Source organism: Primulina huaijiensis, chromosome 6, assembly GCF_012295235.1.
Source record: "Primulina huaijiensis isolate GDHJ02 chromosome 6, ASM1229523v2, whole genome shotgun sequence".
NCBI classification, from domain to species: domain Eukaryota; kingdom Viridiplantae; phylum Streptophyta; class Magnoliopsida; order Lamiales; family Gesneriaceae; genus Primulina; species Primulina huaijiensis.
Window position 1 is genome coordinate 22645261 of NC_133311.1, and position 16261 is coordinate 22661521.

General features: G+C 34.1%; 3 protein-coding genes across 5 annotated transcripts; 1 reads left to right on the forward strand and 2 right to left on the reverse strand.

The window, feature by feature from the left end:
• Positions 1-257: 257 nt before the first annotated feature.
• LOC140978431 (18S rRNA (guanine-N(7))-methyltransferase RID2-like) lies at positions 258-4511 on the reverse strand. Of its 3 annotated transcripts, none has more exons than XM_073443448.1 (10): positions 4247-4511; positions 3650-3755; positions 3497-3572; positions 2698-2781; positions 2539-2594; positions 2145-2201; positions 1692-1741; positions 1406-1558; positions 772-907; positions 258-665 (listed from the first exon to the last, which is right to left on the reverse strand). In XM_073443448.1, exons 2-10 carry the CDS (start codon positions 3746-3748, stop codon positions 501-503), a joined length of 876 nt encoding a protein of 291 aa, XP_073299549.1. In that variant the 5' UTR covers positions 3749-3755; positions 4247-4511; the 3' UTR covers positions 258-500. The 3 variants fall into 3 exon arrangements, with proteins under 3 accessions (XP_073299549.1, XP_073299548.1, XP_073299547.1); XM_073443447.1 differs by having other exon boundaries at positions 3650-3760; positions 4247-4510; XM_073443446.1 differs by lacking the exon at positions 4247-4511 and adding an exon at positions 4075-4214 and having other exon boundaries at positions 3650-3760.
• Positions 4512-5263: 752 nt separating this feature from the next.
• LOC140978432 (phytochrome-associated serine/threonine-protein phosphatase-like) lies at positions 5264-10909 on the reverse strand. The gene is made up of 10 exons (XM_073443449.1): positions 10590-10909; positions 9482-9628; positions 9336-9403; positions 8467-8524; positions 7571-7681; positions 7354-7404; positions 6822-6965; positions 6550-6645; positions 6396-6467; positions 5264-5669 (listed from the first exon to the last, which is right to left on the reverse strand). The coding sequence occupies exons 1-10, from the start codon at positions 10668-10670 to the stop codon at positions 5586-5588; spliced, it is 912 nt and encodes a 303-aa protein (XP_073299550.1). The 5' UTR covers positions 10671-10909; the 3' UTR covers positions 5264-5585.
• Positions 10910-13717: 2808 nt separating this feature from the next.
• Positions 13718-16241, forward strand: LOC140979599 (abietadienol/abietadienal oxidase). The gene is made up of 9 exons (XM_073445083.1): positions 13718-14050; positions 14180-14504; positions 14745-14894; positions 15004-15249; positions 15350-15433; positions 15519-15597; positions 15675-15796; positions 15886-16013; positions 16088-16241. The coding sequence occupies exons 1-9, from the start codon at positions 13827-13829 to the stop codon at positions 16173-16175; spliced, it is 1446 nt and encodes a 481-aa protein (XP_073301184.1). The 5' UTR covers positions 13718-13826; the 3' UTR covers positions 16176-16241.
• Positions 16242-16261: the final 20 nt, after the last annotated feature.

Below are 16261 nucleotides of genomic sequence, written 5' to 3' on the forward strand. Positions count from 1 at the left end.
ATAGCTATTTAAATTAAAAAAAACCTAATAAAACTGGTGAAATCATTTGGAGGAAAATGATTAAAATATATGCGAGGAATATATTTGTAAAAGACACATGTATTAAACATATACGTTTCAGAATTCGACAGGTTTCCAATGGTCTCCGGGCTCATTTGGTCCTGGTGCCTCGTAAAAATATGGAAGAAAACACCGGGGCGGGGGCGGGGGCGGGGGGAACGGCATCATTCTCTTGGTAAAAAACAACCGAATGCACATAATATAAACTTCTCAAACTTCATTTGAAAAGTATCAATGCATTATGAAACCACAAACAAGAAAATGTAACCATAAAATATAGTTTTTTGAGGGATGATGCAGGGAGACAAAAAACGCCGAGGGTGGGGTCAAAATTTGATATGGCAAACACAAGGTCACATTCTGCATCTAAATTCACCATAAAATGTTTGCCATATTTCAATAACCAGACCACTTAGGAGGATCCCAAACATGTTTGGTGATTAAAATCGAGCTTTTCGTTTCCGGGCAGTGTACTTTGTGTCTGGAGGGACGGTGTTGCCCTTTCTTCTCATCTGTTCCTTCTTCCGCATAACCCATTCTCTTCCTTTCACCTTCTTATTTAACTTTTGCTTTTTTCTAGGTCTGTGCCTGTCAGATACACAAACCTGCAATCGAGAAAGTATTATTTCGTAAAGAAGAAACTGAAGTACAAAGTTTCCAGGAAAGAGACTTTATTAACAATAAAGTGTGATCAAGTAAATGGGTACTCACGGATTCATTCTCTTCATCTCCACTGCTCTCTTCATCACCGCAACTTTCCTCATCTTCGTTTTTCCCTTTTGGAATGGCACTTCTTAGAGATGGTGGCCCACAAGTGAGTACAAGGTATTCTTTTCTACTCTTGGTACTGTACAAGAAGAAAACCTATAATTAGAACGACAACTATTTACCTGGAGCATTCTTTTCTTTTCAACATATTGTGTCTTGGATCCACTTCAGAAATGAAACAATTACGGATCTAAATGGTACGGGCCAAAATCAGCGGCTAGTAATGAAGAGAATTTTAGAAGTAGTAAGCCTCGGAAAAGGGATTATGAAAAGAAAGGAGTTGGTTGGGGTAGTCGATTATTCTGTTTACTCTTATTTAATTGGCTTTTGCTAGGGACTAGCTTTGCTAGAGAATTGGAGGAAGTGAAATTCCTTGTACAGAGCCAACTCTGAGAAAATTATAGCATATCATATATATTAAACTCGATCATGTTGATTCCTTCTTATTTGCTTGTCTCCTTAGTTATATCTTTGCTAAATCATTTCGGAGTCTTGACAGAAACAAACTAGAGGGAAGAAATGTCAGGAAGGATGGGAATTATTGAAAACAGGATGGCATGCATAATCTTTTATATACCTGTGCGGGAAGTCAACAACTACACCCCCAGAAAAGCCAGCTCGCATAGCAAAACCTAGAATCAGCTCACGTTGAGCCAGATTTTCAGGATACACTTGCAACACGGCCCTTGCTCCACGCGCTAAACATCGGTACAATGACCCAAAAAATGCCCTGCAATGATTTATTAAAAATTCAGATTTGTAGGTTCACTGCAGAAGGCATGAGCGAACAGCCAATCACAATGCAACACATGACATTTATCAGTATCGATGCAAGACATGAAAGAACCAAAGAAATTACATACTTCAATCTCAACCGTGGATCGTGAGAAGATTTGTCTGCATTGCACAACCACTGGTAGGAGAGAATGAAACAGTAGGAAGATATCAGACGGGGATAATTTGCTAAAAAAGAAAAAAAAAAAGAAAGAGATCTATAGGTTACGGAAACCTATTTCGTGGAGATGTCAATGTATGGTTATAAATACTGCAAATTTAAACCCAACTGCAGGTAAATGAATCAAGTCCACAATAATTTTCATTCCATCATAGTTTGTAAAGCAAAATACTTCAGAAACTAAAGAAACTACTGGTGCCACAAGGTACAGATATATACGGTCACAAAAAATATCATTGTTTTATAGTTACAAAGACCTCTTATACTCTTAAAATTGAAATCACTTGCATGAATTGGTCTCTATATTAATTAATTAAGATCTATAAAAACACATATCATCAGAAAGGTACAGAAGAATAACCTGTACAGCCGATATACTAATGGCACCATCAAGAACTCCCGGTCGTAGCCCCAAACCCTACAATGGTTTAACGTGCATACATGATTATGCATCAAATCAAAAAGTGTGTTTTGAAAAAAAAAAGTCCAGCAGTTCTGAATAAACATATCCCTTATTTCTAAAGATGACTGGAGAAGATCTAAACTTTTCTTGAAGATCAACTATGATATCTTAATCACAATTTATGAGCAAATGTAGAAATTTATTTAATAATGGCGAAGAAAAATGACGTCATTGGATTCACAGATATATAAGCTTACAAAGAATTAAATAAAAATAATAATAAGCAACTTATAAGCCATTAACTTTTGAGAATGAAATGTGATTGGTATGAACCAAACACTTAAGTGCCAACCTGCCCCATATCACTAAGCACAAGGTCACCCTCAACTTCACGCTCCAATGCAACGTCTGGATTAATCACAAAGTAACAAATTTTAAAATAGAACCATGAACGAGTAGGTTGTATGTTATTCGGACTATAATAAAAAAAGAAAAGCCACATACGGCATACCTAACATTGCTTGTGATATATCTAAACCAATCCACTGGTGACCATTTTCAGTTAATGTCTCCCCACTGAGTCCTGATCCACAACCTAATTAAGCCATTGAAAAAATTAAGTGTTACAGCAATATCAAAATTAAAAAGTGCATGTTTAGAATTAAAAAGGCTAGTGCATAACCTGGCATCTTGAAAACTCACATAATTTTGTATAGAGACACATAATAATTATGTGAGCCATTACGATTGAGTACATGTGTAATGCATTAACCTTGGTAAACTGTTTGTATGCCGTGTTTCATGAAAATTAGACATTCACAAGTCACAATCCCAAGTAGTTGCAAAAACCCTCAACCCAGCACTTTTATCATAATTATGGACTGGATAAATATATTGTTCAAGGTTGAAGCAACAAAAAGTGGTACAAAAATAAAATGTCACTTTTATGGTTTTTGAATTCCTTTTGGCAACTCGTATTTAATTAATTAATTATGTATCTCTTCCTTGAACCACTACTTTTTTGGGGGGAAATATTTACCATCCAAACCTTATTCTTATAGCTTGATATATTGGACTGATACAGAGACCTCAAAAGTAGAACGATTACATTCCATGTGTGTTGATTTACCAATTTGCAACTTGAACTCACGATTAACAATCTAAATTCTACCCTAGCAAAACCAATCAACTAATTAATTATTCTGGACTCATGGAGTTCAAGTCAATCACAAACACTTTAGAAAAATATACACCCAACTTCACGAGAAATTAATGTGAACTGAATCCAAAAATAAAGGATAGAAAATTACCAATATCAAGTAGTAATCTGGGTATGTTGTCATCAGGCAATGCAAGAAGCTCCAACGCCCTCACCGAAAGTTTATCCTTTAAAAAGATCAACAGCATCGAGAAAACATTAATACATCCATGCATTAAATTGGAGCTGCAAGTAAAGAAAGTACCTGAATATCGATGATACGAGAAGAAGATGTGTACTTGCGAGCTTCCTCGTCATTGTAGAATATCTCTGGTGGGGCTTGGAGCTCTGGTCGAGATGTCATCTTCTTCCTTTGCTGGCCAAAGAATAATGTTAAGCTGATAGTAATATTTAATTTTGTGACTCCAACTCTAAGCCATTCATCCATCAACTAGACAGTTTCAAAGTTGGATAATAAAGGATAATAAACCCTTTTAAGTACGAGAAAGTGGAGTTTTAACTTTTAAGTATGGTCCTAGCGGAATAAAATTTGGGATGAGGTCCCATTGAATCTCCCCCTTGGAAACTGAACTTGAAAATTTTCTTTCAATCAGTTAAAATACACCAAACAAAAAAGGAAAGACAGAAAACAAATTTTCATAAAAGAAAAAAAAAAAGAATTTTACTTACACAGAATTCTTCTGAATATTTACTTCCTTCTGTCCAAGGAAAAAGTGATAATGCGGGATATACCGTGTTTACGGGATCAGAACGAAGCCATAAGAGTCTACCCAAGCAACCGATATTTTGTGCAAAAGACATCAAAACACAAACTTGGAAATTACTGAGCTTAGGGTATTACCTGGGTGATTGGCTTGAAGTGGGGCCAGTGTTTGAGCGATTGAAGGTGACTCAAGGATGAGAATTGACGGAGAGAGATGAGGATGTGGAGGCGTAAGCCAGAGGAAGCGGAGAAGTAAACGGCGATGGCGCGCGCAGGGCAGCGGACGGAGGCGTGAGTTGGCTGCTACTGGACGGCTTCAGTGCTCGCTTCGAAATATTTGTAGTGCATATATCACTATATAGGGTTTAACAAAATTTGATTTTTTATATCTTTTTCTTTTTTTTGCAACTAGAGGTTCTGAATATCTACATTTGGGCTTGAATCAAGCGAATTAATGCATTTATATATAAGTAAACTTTAAAATTAATTCTTAAAAAAAATTTGCAAATTAATTATCTCAAAAAAGAATTGTAAATCAATTGATATTGCGTACATAAAAATTGTACACTTAATTTCCTCATAGAAGCATATTAGTAACTAATAATAAGAATTCAAAATAAGAGTAATGCTACATGTACAACCAAATTCATACAACAATTCTTACAACACAAAAAATTCAATACAAAAATTTCATTTATCAAAAGTCACGATAAATTCAATACAAAATCTCACGATATAATAACAAAATATCACGATATTATTGTTGTACATATCGTTGTACGATATTTTAGTTGTATTATTCTCAAAATAAATAGTAAGCGGTCTCGAGTCTTAATTTAACAAATAAGTTTAGATCCAACAACTTACTAAACCCAGGTGATCTAGCTCATTTAGGTCGGACTTCGCAACCCACTAGCACCTTTTAAAAATATAACCAGATAATAAAAAAAATACTTTGTAATACACTCTTCCGACGACTATTTATTAATGATCGTGAATTTGCGTGTTGACGAGGAATTCATAAGATTCAGGCCTACCCTGAACTTCGATCGACGTAAACAAAGGCGATTTTTAACATGGGAACTGAAAGTTCAAATATTTTTGTTGTATAATAAAGAAGGAAGTAACTTGACAGTCTATTTGTATGAAGAGAACATCTTCATAGGGCCACAATTCATATAACGTTTAAACTGGCAACAGATAACCAAAAAAAAAATTAGGGTCACAAAGCTTACAAGTATGGGATAAAGTTAGACAAGCACCCTCTTCAAAGCGATGGATTTCCTAAATCGATCATAACAAATGCATTATACAAAGAGAAGAATATCAGCAATACTACAAATCAAAACTTTTATCGTTCCAAATAGCGTGTCACGTGATACCACAGAAAGCCGCGCTTTGATTAGACCTTGCAAGGCAGCAATCAACTACTGACATGCTAAATGCATATTGCACAAGCCAATAAAACAATTTGCAATTACAAAAAATAAGGTACTCCACTTCTGGGTCCTCGCATCTGATTGTTCTCCTCAGTCTCAGTGAAGAATTTCACTTCTCTCTCCTAATGAAAAGTAAGGCAAAAATGATTTCTAATCAGGTCGATATGTCCAAGTGGAGCAGATGAATTACATGAAACAGCCAACCTTTATCAAACATCCAGGATCTATTGCAGCTTCACTAAGTTCTGTCCAAATACCCTCCCGATTTTCTTCATTTCAAATTTCATGTTTCAAATGGTATTCCGACCTCTAGTTTCATGCAACTTATGTGAAAGACGTATTTAAATTTGGTGTAGAAATAAGCGTGCTAAACCACGAAACATGACACATAAACATAAACAGGCAAGGATTCTAGTGCTAGATATTTCAAATAGCTAGATTCTCGCATTTAATAATTTTAAGATTGCGAAAACTAGTTGCATTAACTGAACATATAGAACAGACTCCCACAAAAGCCATAGTTGGATTGTGATCTCATATTCTAGAGTAATACAATTTTGATTTAGGGATAAAAAAAATTCCTTAGCCGACACTCTTAACAGGAGTATTTGTTCATTTTAATCGATACTGTTTTGACGACTGATGCTCTTTTATTGCAGTAAATGTCTAGATGTGTAACAGACCCTAAATGTCGGTTAAGAGGAGAAGTTTTGTTTGCTCGATTATATTTTCAAACTTTGACTAAGTAGCATTAAAATGACCCGCAAACTTCAACTATAATATTAAAATGACCCACACAAACACACAGCTGGAGAGGAGGGGTGGGGGAAGAGGTTGCACACTAATACCATATTCTCATTGAAACTCAATATCGAGGCAACATTTCCGCAGCGGTAACAATAATTTGGTGCAGACCATACCTGCATAGTCCACAGTGCAACAATGACCAAATGGATGTAGGATGAGATACTATGTTGTAATTCTTGATATAGAATTACTTACAGTGACAAGTCCTTTATCTTGGAACATATACTTCAAACCTTCTTGAACAAGTTGATGTGCCCGGCAGACCAGATCAAGTTTGTTGATGTGATTGAACTACAAAAACAATTACAATGTTAGCACGGACACCTTGAAACTAAAGCTAAACTATACCAATTTTCATAAACCAATTTTGTGATTTCCAGCGTTCATTTTGAAGACAGTGGAAGTTCATTACATCATAAAAGACATGTGCACGATATTTGCGGAGTTTACCCAAGGCTCATTCTTACCTCAGATGTAACCCTGGATCCAAAAAGCCAGCCTGCACCTCGAGGACTTACTGCCCATGTCTCAATATCTTCAGGGTCACTCCACATTAAATCACAGAACGGCCCTTCATGCGGAATTTCACAGTTCCGTTCAATAACTCGAATCTGAAGGAAACCCAAAAAATTTAAAAAAACAAAAAAAATGACAACAAAAAAAATAACAAAACACAGCAGCATATTACGCCACCATCAAACTTATCATGACAATCCTTTAAACACTAAGAAACAAAGTAGAATAACATATCAGTCATATAAATAAAACTCATTGTGAGAGGTTATAAACCTCCATAAATCAGGAAAAAAATCCCATGTTAAACATGAAACTATCCTCGCATAATGAGCGAATGCAGACATCAAAAAACATGCATAACATATTCAATCTTAAGAAAAGTATGCTAGCACTTACTGAATCTCACAACACAACATTTCATCGAAGTTTGAGTTGTCTGAAAGAAAACACGTGAAAAAGGATAAAAAATGACAGTGATTAGACCTGGTCGATGCTTCTAATATCTGGGGATAGGCCACCATGTACGCACAGTACCTGGCATTCAAGTACGTAGAGTGTAATTGCAGGAAGGAAGTAAAGACAGCAGAAATAAAAACAAAAAACTACCCCTAATGGGATAATCTGATAATTATAAACCTTAGCTTTTCCTGGAAGAATTCAAATTATTCCGAGAACTCGGTTAACATGGAATAATGCATACCGTCCCATCAATAATTGCTGATAGAGTTAAATAGTCAAAAACATCTGTGCAATATCGCCAAGCATTAGCATTCCCATACTTCCTTTGGCATTCATCATAGAATCCATAAACCTGTCAAGAACGACGCCTGTAAAAACTCAATGATTTTATTTGGAACTTGTATCTGTCAAATTCATTTAAATTAAGTAGATTTTTCTTATCTGAAGTTGATTATGGTATTGTTGTTATTACAATGGACCATGGTGTTTCTTATAGACGACAATAGTTACTGAATCACGTCCAGAAAATAAATTATCAATTCCACATATCATGCATGACTCAAACCAAGAATTTAATTTTACTGTCATTCTTAGATAAAATGTATTCAGACATGAGTATAAAAAGTGAATACAAAACTGAGAGATAATCGAGAATTGACTTAAGCAATGAAAAACAAAAATATAAAGATGAATCCTACTGCTTTGTTCTCCGTCTATCATTAAACCTCTTTCAAAAACTGTTATCCTTCTAATTATCATTAATTTAGTACTTTTCTTCTTCTTTTTTTTGGGTAAAAATAATTTAGTACATCTAATTTCATTGTTTTTTTTTTTTTGCAACACAAAACTTCCTTTCAATTTCTTTCATATGGACTCGAGAATCTAAGCTACATTACAGTAACTTCCTAGCCAATAAGGCATCAATTTTGCGTATATCAGCATTTAGCCTAAAAAATCCCTTCAGAGTCACACTCGTCCAGATCAATTTCAACCAGTAATTGGCGGACTTAAATCAAGACAACTATGGCAGCTGCCAGATAAAAATTTTATGCATAAATGAATGGTCTAACAGTCTAACTATGGCAATTAATCAAAAATATATTATCCACAATTAACTAAGTTTGTAACACTAATTACCTGTGTTAATTGTCTGCTTTCGTGATTTCCACGTAGGAGAGTAATGTTAGCTGGGTATCTGGAAGAAAAGGTCAAAAAATATAACTAGTCAGCAAGAAAGGCAAGTATCAGACATACATAATCTAAAATATTTCTTCAGTTCAAAATGTTGTTCCTTGTCTTGGAAGTAATTTTTATCAACCAACCAAGCTTACAGCATAGTAAATCCATTTCCTCATCATAGAAACTTAAATATTTTCAAATGAAAAGTTAATATTCTCAGGGACAATAATGTGTTGTGGGTAATGGGCAACAAATCAGCACAGTGTGGTAAGGCAATTAGTCTCCCAAGTCTAGGGTCCAGGCCTCCAGGGTTTGATTCAATTAGATGCATGCTTAAGAAAATAATGAAAAAGATAGGTAATGGGTAGAACTTTGTGTCATCCTGTCATGATTTTTTGTGACAAGTGAAACTGAAAGTTTTCGTATTAACGATTGCAATCCTCAACTGGTGGATACTAATTCACTTAAATAAACAAAAATGAAGAGAAATATGACTCACTTATTTATTCGAAAAATTGCATAACATTTAGTCATAAAATAGTAATATTAGCAACTAACTAAACCATTGGGATCAACCATCCTTTAACCTCCATTAGTGAAATCAAACTGAACTCTGAATTTAAATTCTAGATTGATTTCATGAAAAATGTCGCTATGAAATATATCCCTGGCAGGTTCTGCATGACATTGAATGATTCAGTATTGCAATGGTTTCATTAACCTCTCAGCTGAGGAATATAATAGAAAAATAAGGCGAACCGACTTGCAAACAACTTAAAAGTGCAAATCCAACCCACACACAATAAAATCTACTGCGTTTCACACACCTTGCTTTCAGAAGCAAAAGAATGGTGAAAACTTCTAGACTGTTATAACCACGATCAACAAAATCTCCCTGCCAAGAAATAAGAAGTTTCAAAGTGAAATAAAACACAAATAAACCAGGCACAAGACAAAAATATATTATGATTACCATAAATATGTAATTGGTCTCTGGTACGTGACCTCCAGTCTGGAAAAGTTTCATTAGATCGTGAAACTGTCCATGGATGTCCCCACATACAGTGACTGGACTATTAACGGGCTGAACATTTGACTCCTCGATCAAGATCTCTTTTACCTAATACAAGGAAGGAATGCAGTTAAATTTAAGAACAACAGATCCACAGAGTATCACAAGAAAACAGTAGTAATACTGCAAATTGTAGCAGCTAATTAAATGACAGCCATAAATTTGCTAAAACATTTAGATGCACAAGCATATTAAGATCTAGGCATCGTATGTTTACAATTAAATTATATCAAGCCGTGGATACCATAAACAAACCAAACACAAGTCATAAAAACAGCGTATGGTTCAGCACCAAGCTGAGAAAACGTCAGGCGAAAGTTTCAGTAAAAGTCTGCTACCCAAGTATCTAAGGGTTCGCATAGTTAACCAGTTCCACATCATTGGGCAACCATTTGTGCAAACATAATGGGGTGGAAGAAGATACCACGTCTAGACTCCAGATGGTTTACTTCGAACCAAAGCACGTAAAACTCAAATCTCTAGGTTATCAGGTCTAGGATGATTGGTGCTCATTGGGCTAGCGACAAATGAAAGGTCACCGGCATAGGTGACAGGTACAAATATGCTTTCTTGAAAGAATATAGTTTCAATTGGTGTGACCGGCATAATTGACACAGTTACAGGAAAGTGATAACATGTTTGGACAAGAGAAGAAATGCAAAAAAATATGGTTAATGCTAGTAACTATTTGAGAATCGTGCAAAGAAATTGACAGAAGGATCTTAGAAAGAATAAAAGGTGACATATGTGATAGACAACTAATTCTTATTCAAATATATATTAAAAAACAAAACAACGACCCCTGTGAAACCCTAAGTACAGTTTCTTGATAGTTCTACACAATATTCCACCACGAAACAAATATACAGGACAAAAACCTAGCTCCCAGGTGATATTGGCAGTGAAAATTCATCCTTCCAGACCACAAAAATAATTTTCTCCGATCAATTCACAGAGTAAGAGAAAATGAACAGATACAAGAAAAGGTGCATGAAGAAAAGTCGGATACGTATTCGCAGAGAAGCTGAAGTTCGTCTTCGGACAAGTGCTGACCCTCTTTCACCTTCACCACCCACTTGTCCAAATCCATACCGTTGTCTTGTCAATCAACGAAGAATAACTGGGTCGAAGAGTCCGTAACAGTATTGGAAAAAGACACGTATGTATGCAGAGATCTATTGCGCGATCGGAGACACGGTACGGCGGAGGGTCGGACAAAATCTGTTGAACCAACGATCCCACGAATCTCAACCCCCTTTTGCTTCGCTATAGCTCGCGACACGGGCTGGGTCAAATTTGGATGCATCGAGCACCCGTGGTTCGCCTAAACATTTTTTTTTTTAAATTTGTTTTTATCGAATGCTTAATTAAATTAAATTACTCGGTATATTTAGTTTTATTTATTATTTATAGAACAATTATTTTCTTTATTTCATTAAATATGATATATTTCAGAATTTTAAAAAATAAAATATTGAAAATGCAATGTAGAGTATTTTTCAGTCAATTAAAAATATCGAAATACCCATTCTAAAAAATCAATATTTTATTATACAGTATATGATAGTTATTAAAAAAATATATATTATTTTATCTATTTTCCTTCCCAAAAATGTTTGTTTATTAATTTGGAAGGTAGAATTCAGCACATTAATATATTCATGTATAAAATCTCCCACCATAAATATAGAAAGAGCATAGATCTTAAATTTGAATTTTCAAAACTAACATATGGTTTTAAAGAATGTGACAGAACGATGATTTCCAAAATCCTTATGCTATATCAATTGAGATTAAATGTCTATAAAAAAAAAAATTTTAAAACTTCAAATATTTATCAAATGAAATAATAAGTAAAACTCGTAAATTGAAATAGTATTATACAACAACATTTAGTTTAATCGCATCTAATTTTACATGTCAGACTATTTTTAAAAAATAATCAAAAAAAATTATTAAATTTTTTTTGACCTTCAAAAGTTTACATTCACAAAGTATATTTATTAAATAATTTATTTTCTTGCTACAGATATTTCTAGCCCAGTGTAAAAAATAATTATAGCCCAGCCCGGTTAAATTGGGCTTTAAAATTATAATGTAAATAAGCATTTATGAATTTCAAAATAAAAAAAGGTTAAAATTTATTTTAAAAAACAATGCATGAAATAAAATGTCATGCTTAAGTGTTTTAAAGATACGCTTGGGTTTCCACTCGAGATGATATTTTTTTTCGAGCATAGTAGAGAATAAAAGAGATATAATTGAACTCAATTTTTGTAATTTATCATGTAAAATTTAAGTCTTAACGTAACATAAAGAATACACTCAAAATTTTTCGGAAAAAAATATCGGGAATATAGAAAACTAAGAATTCTAATTGATAGAATCATTACTCCAAGATTCAAAAATGTTTTGTTTGTTTAACTATTTTTAAATAAACATGTAAAAAATATCATGCATCGTCTATACTATATTATTAAATTTGAGACTATTAGAGTAATTAACTTTTAGTGTCATGGTATATATTAATAATATATATATATATATTAATAAAGTGTTAAAATTTAACGTAAATAGCATGCAGCTTAGCGGATAGAGTTTGTGTTTCCTAAACATTAAGTTGTAAGTTCAATTTCTACTTTGGTTTTTTTCCTTTCTTTTTTCTATTTTGTTTTAAATTTTTTATATCAAAATTACAGTGTAGTTCCCCACTATTTCTTATAATTAAATTCTAATCCTCATTTAAATATAAATCAAATTAATTATAAAAAATATTGTACAAGCACGCAACGCGTGATAGTTATTATTATTTTTTTGTTTAGAAATTGAGTAACTTCCAACTCTTGAATTCCAGCACAACCAAAAAACATCCTCCATCAAAATATGAAAGGCGTTGGTCAGCCTTTTTTTTTTAAATTCCATGAATTCATCGGTAATTTCAACATATCTCCCAAATTTTGTCATTCTTTTCCTCTACTAAAAACGAGTTTGGATACAAAAATTGTAGTTTACAAAAAACAAAAAAAAAAAAAAAACACTCAAAAAAGTTTATAAAAAAACGATTTTGACGTTTAGATAAATGTTGAAAAAATATATATAACTAGTTACAATTTCTTATTCACGCTAGACTAAAAAATTCAAAATTATGCAATCAAATTGCGACATAAAAAAGATATATGAAACGAACCGATCAACTTGTAACGTGAAACGCAGCAAGGTTGCAACTTGGGCATTTAGACAAACAATTAATTAAAGATGTATATAAATAAATTAATTGGTTTAAATATAATAATAATAATAATAATAATAATAATAATCAACCTCGAGCTTTTAAAAATTCTATAATTTTTTGGCGGTCAAACTGAAAAGTGAATGCCAGTGTGGATCTTGAGAAGTGGACAAAATTATAAAAATATATTCACAACATTTTAGTCAAACTTGTGGTTGATTAAATTAATTCATATGTACTGGAAAAAAGAATTATGAATGCTTCAACAACAAGATAGTGCTCGCCCCCGTGGCATGATGGCGACTCTTGTAATAATTAATTTCAACGGGGCATTTAAAAGTTTCGAGGGATTTATATAAAAAATTTATATATAGATTTATCATAATATTGAAAAATATTTATAAATGTAACATCTCATTAACTTCAAATATATAATTTTTTTTATCATACAATAGCATCATATCTAAATTCTATACTAAATACATGGACTGCTATAAGACACGTGCCAATTATTTATTAATTAGACAATTAGACATTTAAACAATTGAATTTGAAACTGAGTCAGAGACTCGAGAATTAATATCAGCCCCTTAAATTATATTGGTGTTTTAATTTCTTTTTCACGTACTATTATCTGATACGGTCTTATGAATTTTCAACCATGCTGATATTTATAATAATAAGTAATATTTTTACATAAAAAAATAATCTTTTTTCATAGGTAACTCATACAGGATTTACAAAATTGATTGGTGAGAATGTTTTACAAAATATTTTATGTTTTTTATTATATTATTTAATTCGATTATTATTTAACTTGTGTTGCCACACCTTGTAGACGTGATGATATATATATAAAGGAGTCAACGAAGCCATTTGCACATTTCTTGCTTCGGTCGCCACCCAATTATACTCGCAATTCCCCAAATAAGTACATGGTGTTAGCCTATTATATCCTCCATATATATCACCATATTCATCTTCATCTGCCTCGTTCTCAAAAAACTTTCGAAGAAGATGGCAATAGAAGATAATTTTTGCAGTGTTATTATATTTATAATTATAAGTTCTGTTTTTGTAATTATTTTCCTTGCCAAACTCAACAAGAAAAATGGTGGAACAAGAGGGAACAGGTTCCCTCCGGGGAGCAGAGGTTGGCCGATTGTGGGGGACAGCCTCAGCTGGTACAATGCTGTCGCAAGCTCTCATCCTCCTCGCTTCGTCGAGCAACAGGTTCAAAGGTATGTATTGTCGCACAGAAGTCGTCGCGAGTATATGTACTAATATATTAGCATATATATTATTCTCCGTACTATGTTCTCATTAATATTTTTCATGTTGTTTATCGTGTATAACATCGAATATGATAGGTATGGGAAGACGTTCTCATGCAACCTTTTTGGTAAAAGGGCAGTGGTATCTGCTGATCCGGGGTTCAACAGATTCGTGATGCAGAATGAAGGGACACTATTCGAGTCGAGTTACCCGAAATCTTTCAGAGATTTGGTGGGCAAGGATGGGGTGATCAATGCAAAGGGAGAGCAGCAGAGGAAACTTCATAGCATAGCCTCCAATATGATGCGCTTAGACAAGCTCAAGTTCCATTTCTTGCATGATATACAGATGGTTATGAAGCAATGCCTCGGAGACCTCCATGAAAATCAAGATGTTTTTCTCCAAGATTTCTGCAGGAAGGTAAATTTTAATTATAAATTCAAGATTACTCGTATTATTACACTTTTTCAGAACTGGATAAGTCGAATTGGAGACTGGTTTTCTTGAAATGTTTTTATTTTTAGTAGATCGGCTTTTGTAAATACATGTAAAATAAATTTACTCGTGTTAGTTATGTTTTAAGTAATGATTTGATCGGCCTCGTTGATTAAAAATTTCTATATATACACATATATATATATACGCCTGGTTATCTTTTAGATAGCCATAAATTTGACGGTTAATCAGCTCCTGGGCGTGACCTCCGAATCAGAAGTGGATGAGATTGCTCAGTTGTTCTCTGATTTCGCCGATGGCTGCCTTTCCGTACCAATCAATCTCCCAGGCTTTGCGTATTACAAAGCTATGAAGGTCCTTACGTCAAACTTCGCTTTCACATTAAAAAAAAAATTCAAAATCTTAGTTATGATGCCCTTTACAATATTTGTTACTGTAGTTTTAGATGTATTGTTTTTGACAGGCAAGGGGAAGTATAATAGACAAAATCAATAGGACCATAGAGATTCATCGAGGGAATTCTTCTTCTGGTCCGGCGATCGGAAATGGTGTGCTGGGGAGGTTACTAGAGGAAGAAAGCTTGGCCGATGATGCTGTTGCGGACTTCATTATCAACCTTCTCTTCGCGGGTAATGAGACGACTGCAAAAACCATGCTCTTTGCTGTTTGTTTCCTCACTCGATGCCCCAAAGCCATGAAGCAACTGCTGGTACGTGCTTGTGGTCGCTGATTAATCACTCTTTAAATATCGGTGCAAGAGTTTTTGTTAATTTCTAATATGTTTCTTTCCCCATTAATTGTAAGGATAGGATGAGCAGCAGAGCCTGAGAATTCAAAGGGATGGAGAGATGCTTACTTGGCAAGATTACAAAGCTATGCCATTCACTCAATGTGTGAGTCTTGTTTGTATTTAATCCATTTGTTTGCTTATTATATATGCACCTTGTCGCTCGTTGGGCTCAAGCATGGAACATACAGGTAATCGATGAAACTCTTCGACTGGGCGGCATTGCGATTTGGTTGATGAGAGAAGCCAAAGTCGATGTTGAATACCAAGGTATATATATGTGTGTGTGCTAATGACAAATGAATGCTAGTTAATTTATCCATCACCATGCATTTTGCTATTTGCAGAGTACATTATTCCTAAAGGGTGCTTTGTAGTTCCATTCCTTTCCGCTGTGCACTTGAATGAAAGTGTGTACGAGGATTGTCTCACGTTCAACCCGTGGAGATGGATGGCTCCAGAAAATCAGGTTTTCGCGATTAAAAGTCGTGATCATCAAATATCCTTGGACGAAAAACGAAAAGATGGATTGATCATGTGCAATTTGATTGTTTGTAGGAGAAGCGAAACTGGAGGAGTAGTCCATATTTTACTCCATTTGGTGGAGGGGCTCGGTTCTGTCCAGGGGCAGAGTTAGCCCGCCTTCAAATAGCGCTCTTCCTCCATTACTTTGTCACCACATTTAGGTATAAATAAATCATCTGTATGATGATTGATTAATGAGTCAAAATTTTGAGGAATATTATTCATATTGATTCAGGTGGAAACAGTTGAAACAAGACAGGATGTCTTATTTTCCATCGGCTCGAATGGTGAATGGCTTCCAAATTCGACTGACTGAGATTTGAACTAGCTGGAATTAAACCCACTTGATGTATAAAATTATTATTGTTTCCATGTGTTGCTATATATATATATATATATATATATATAT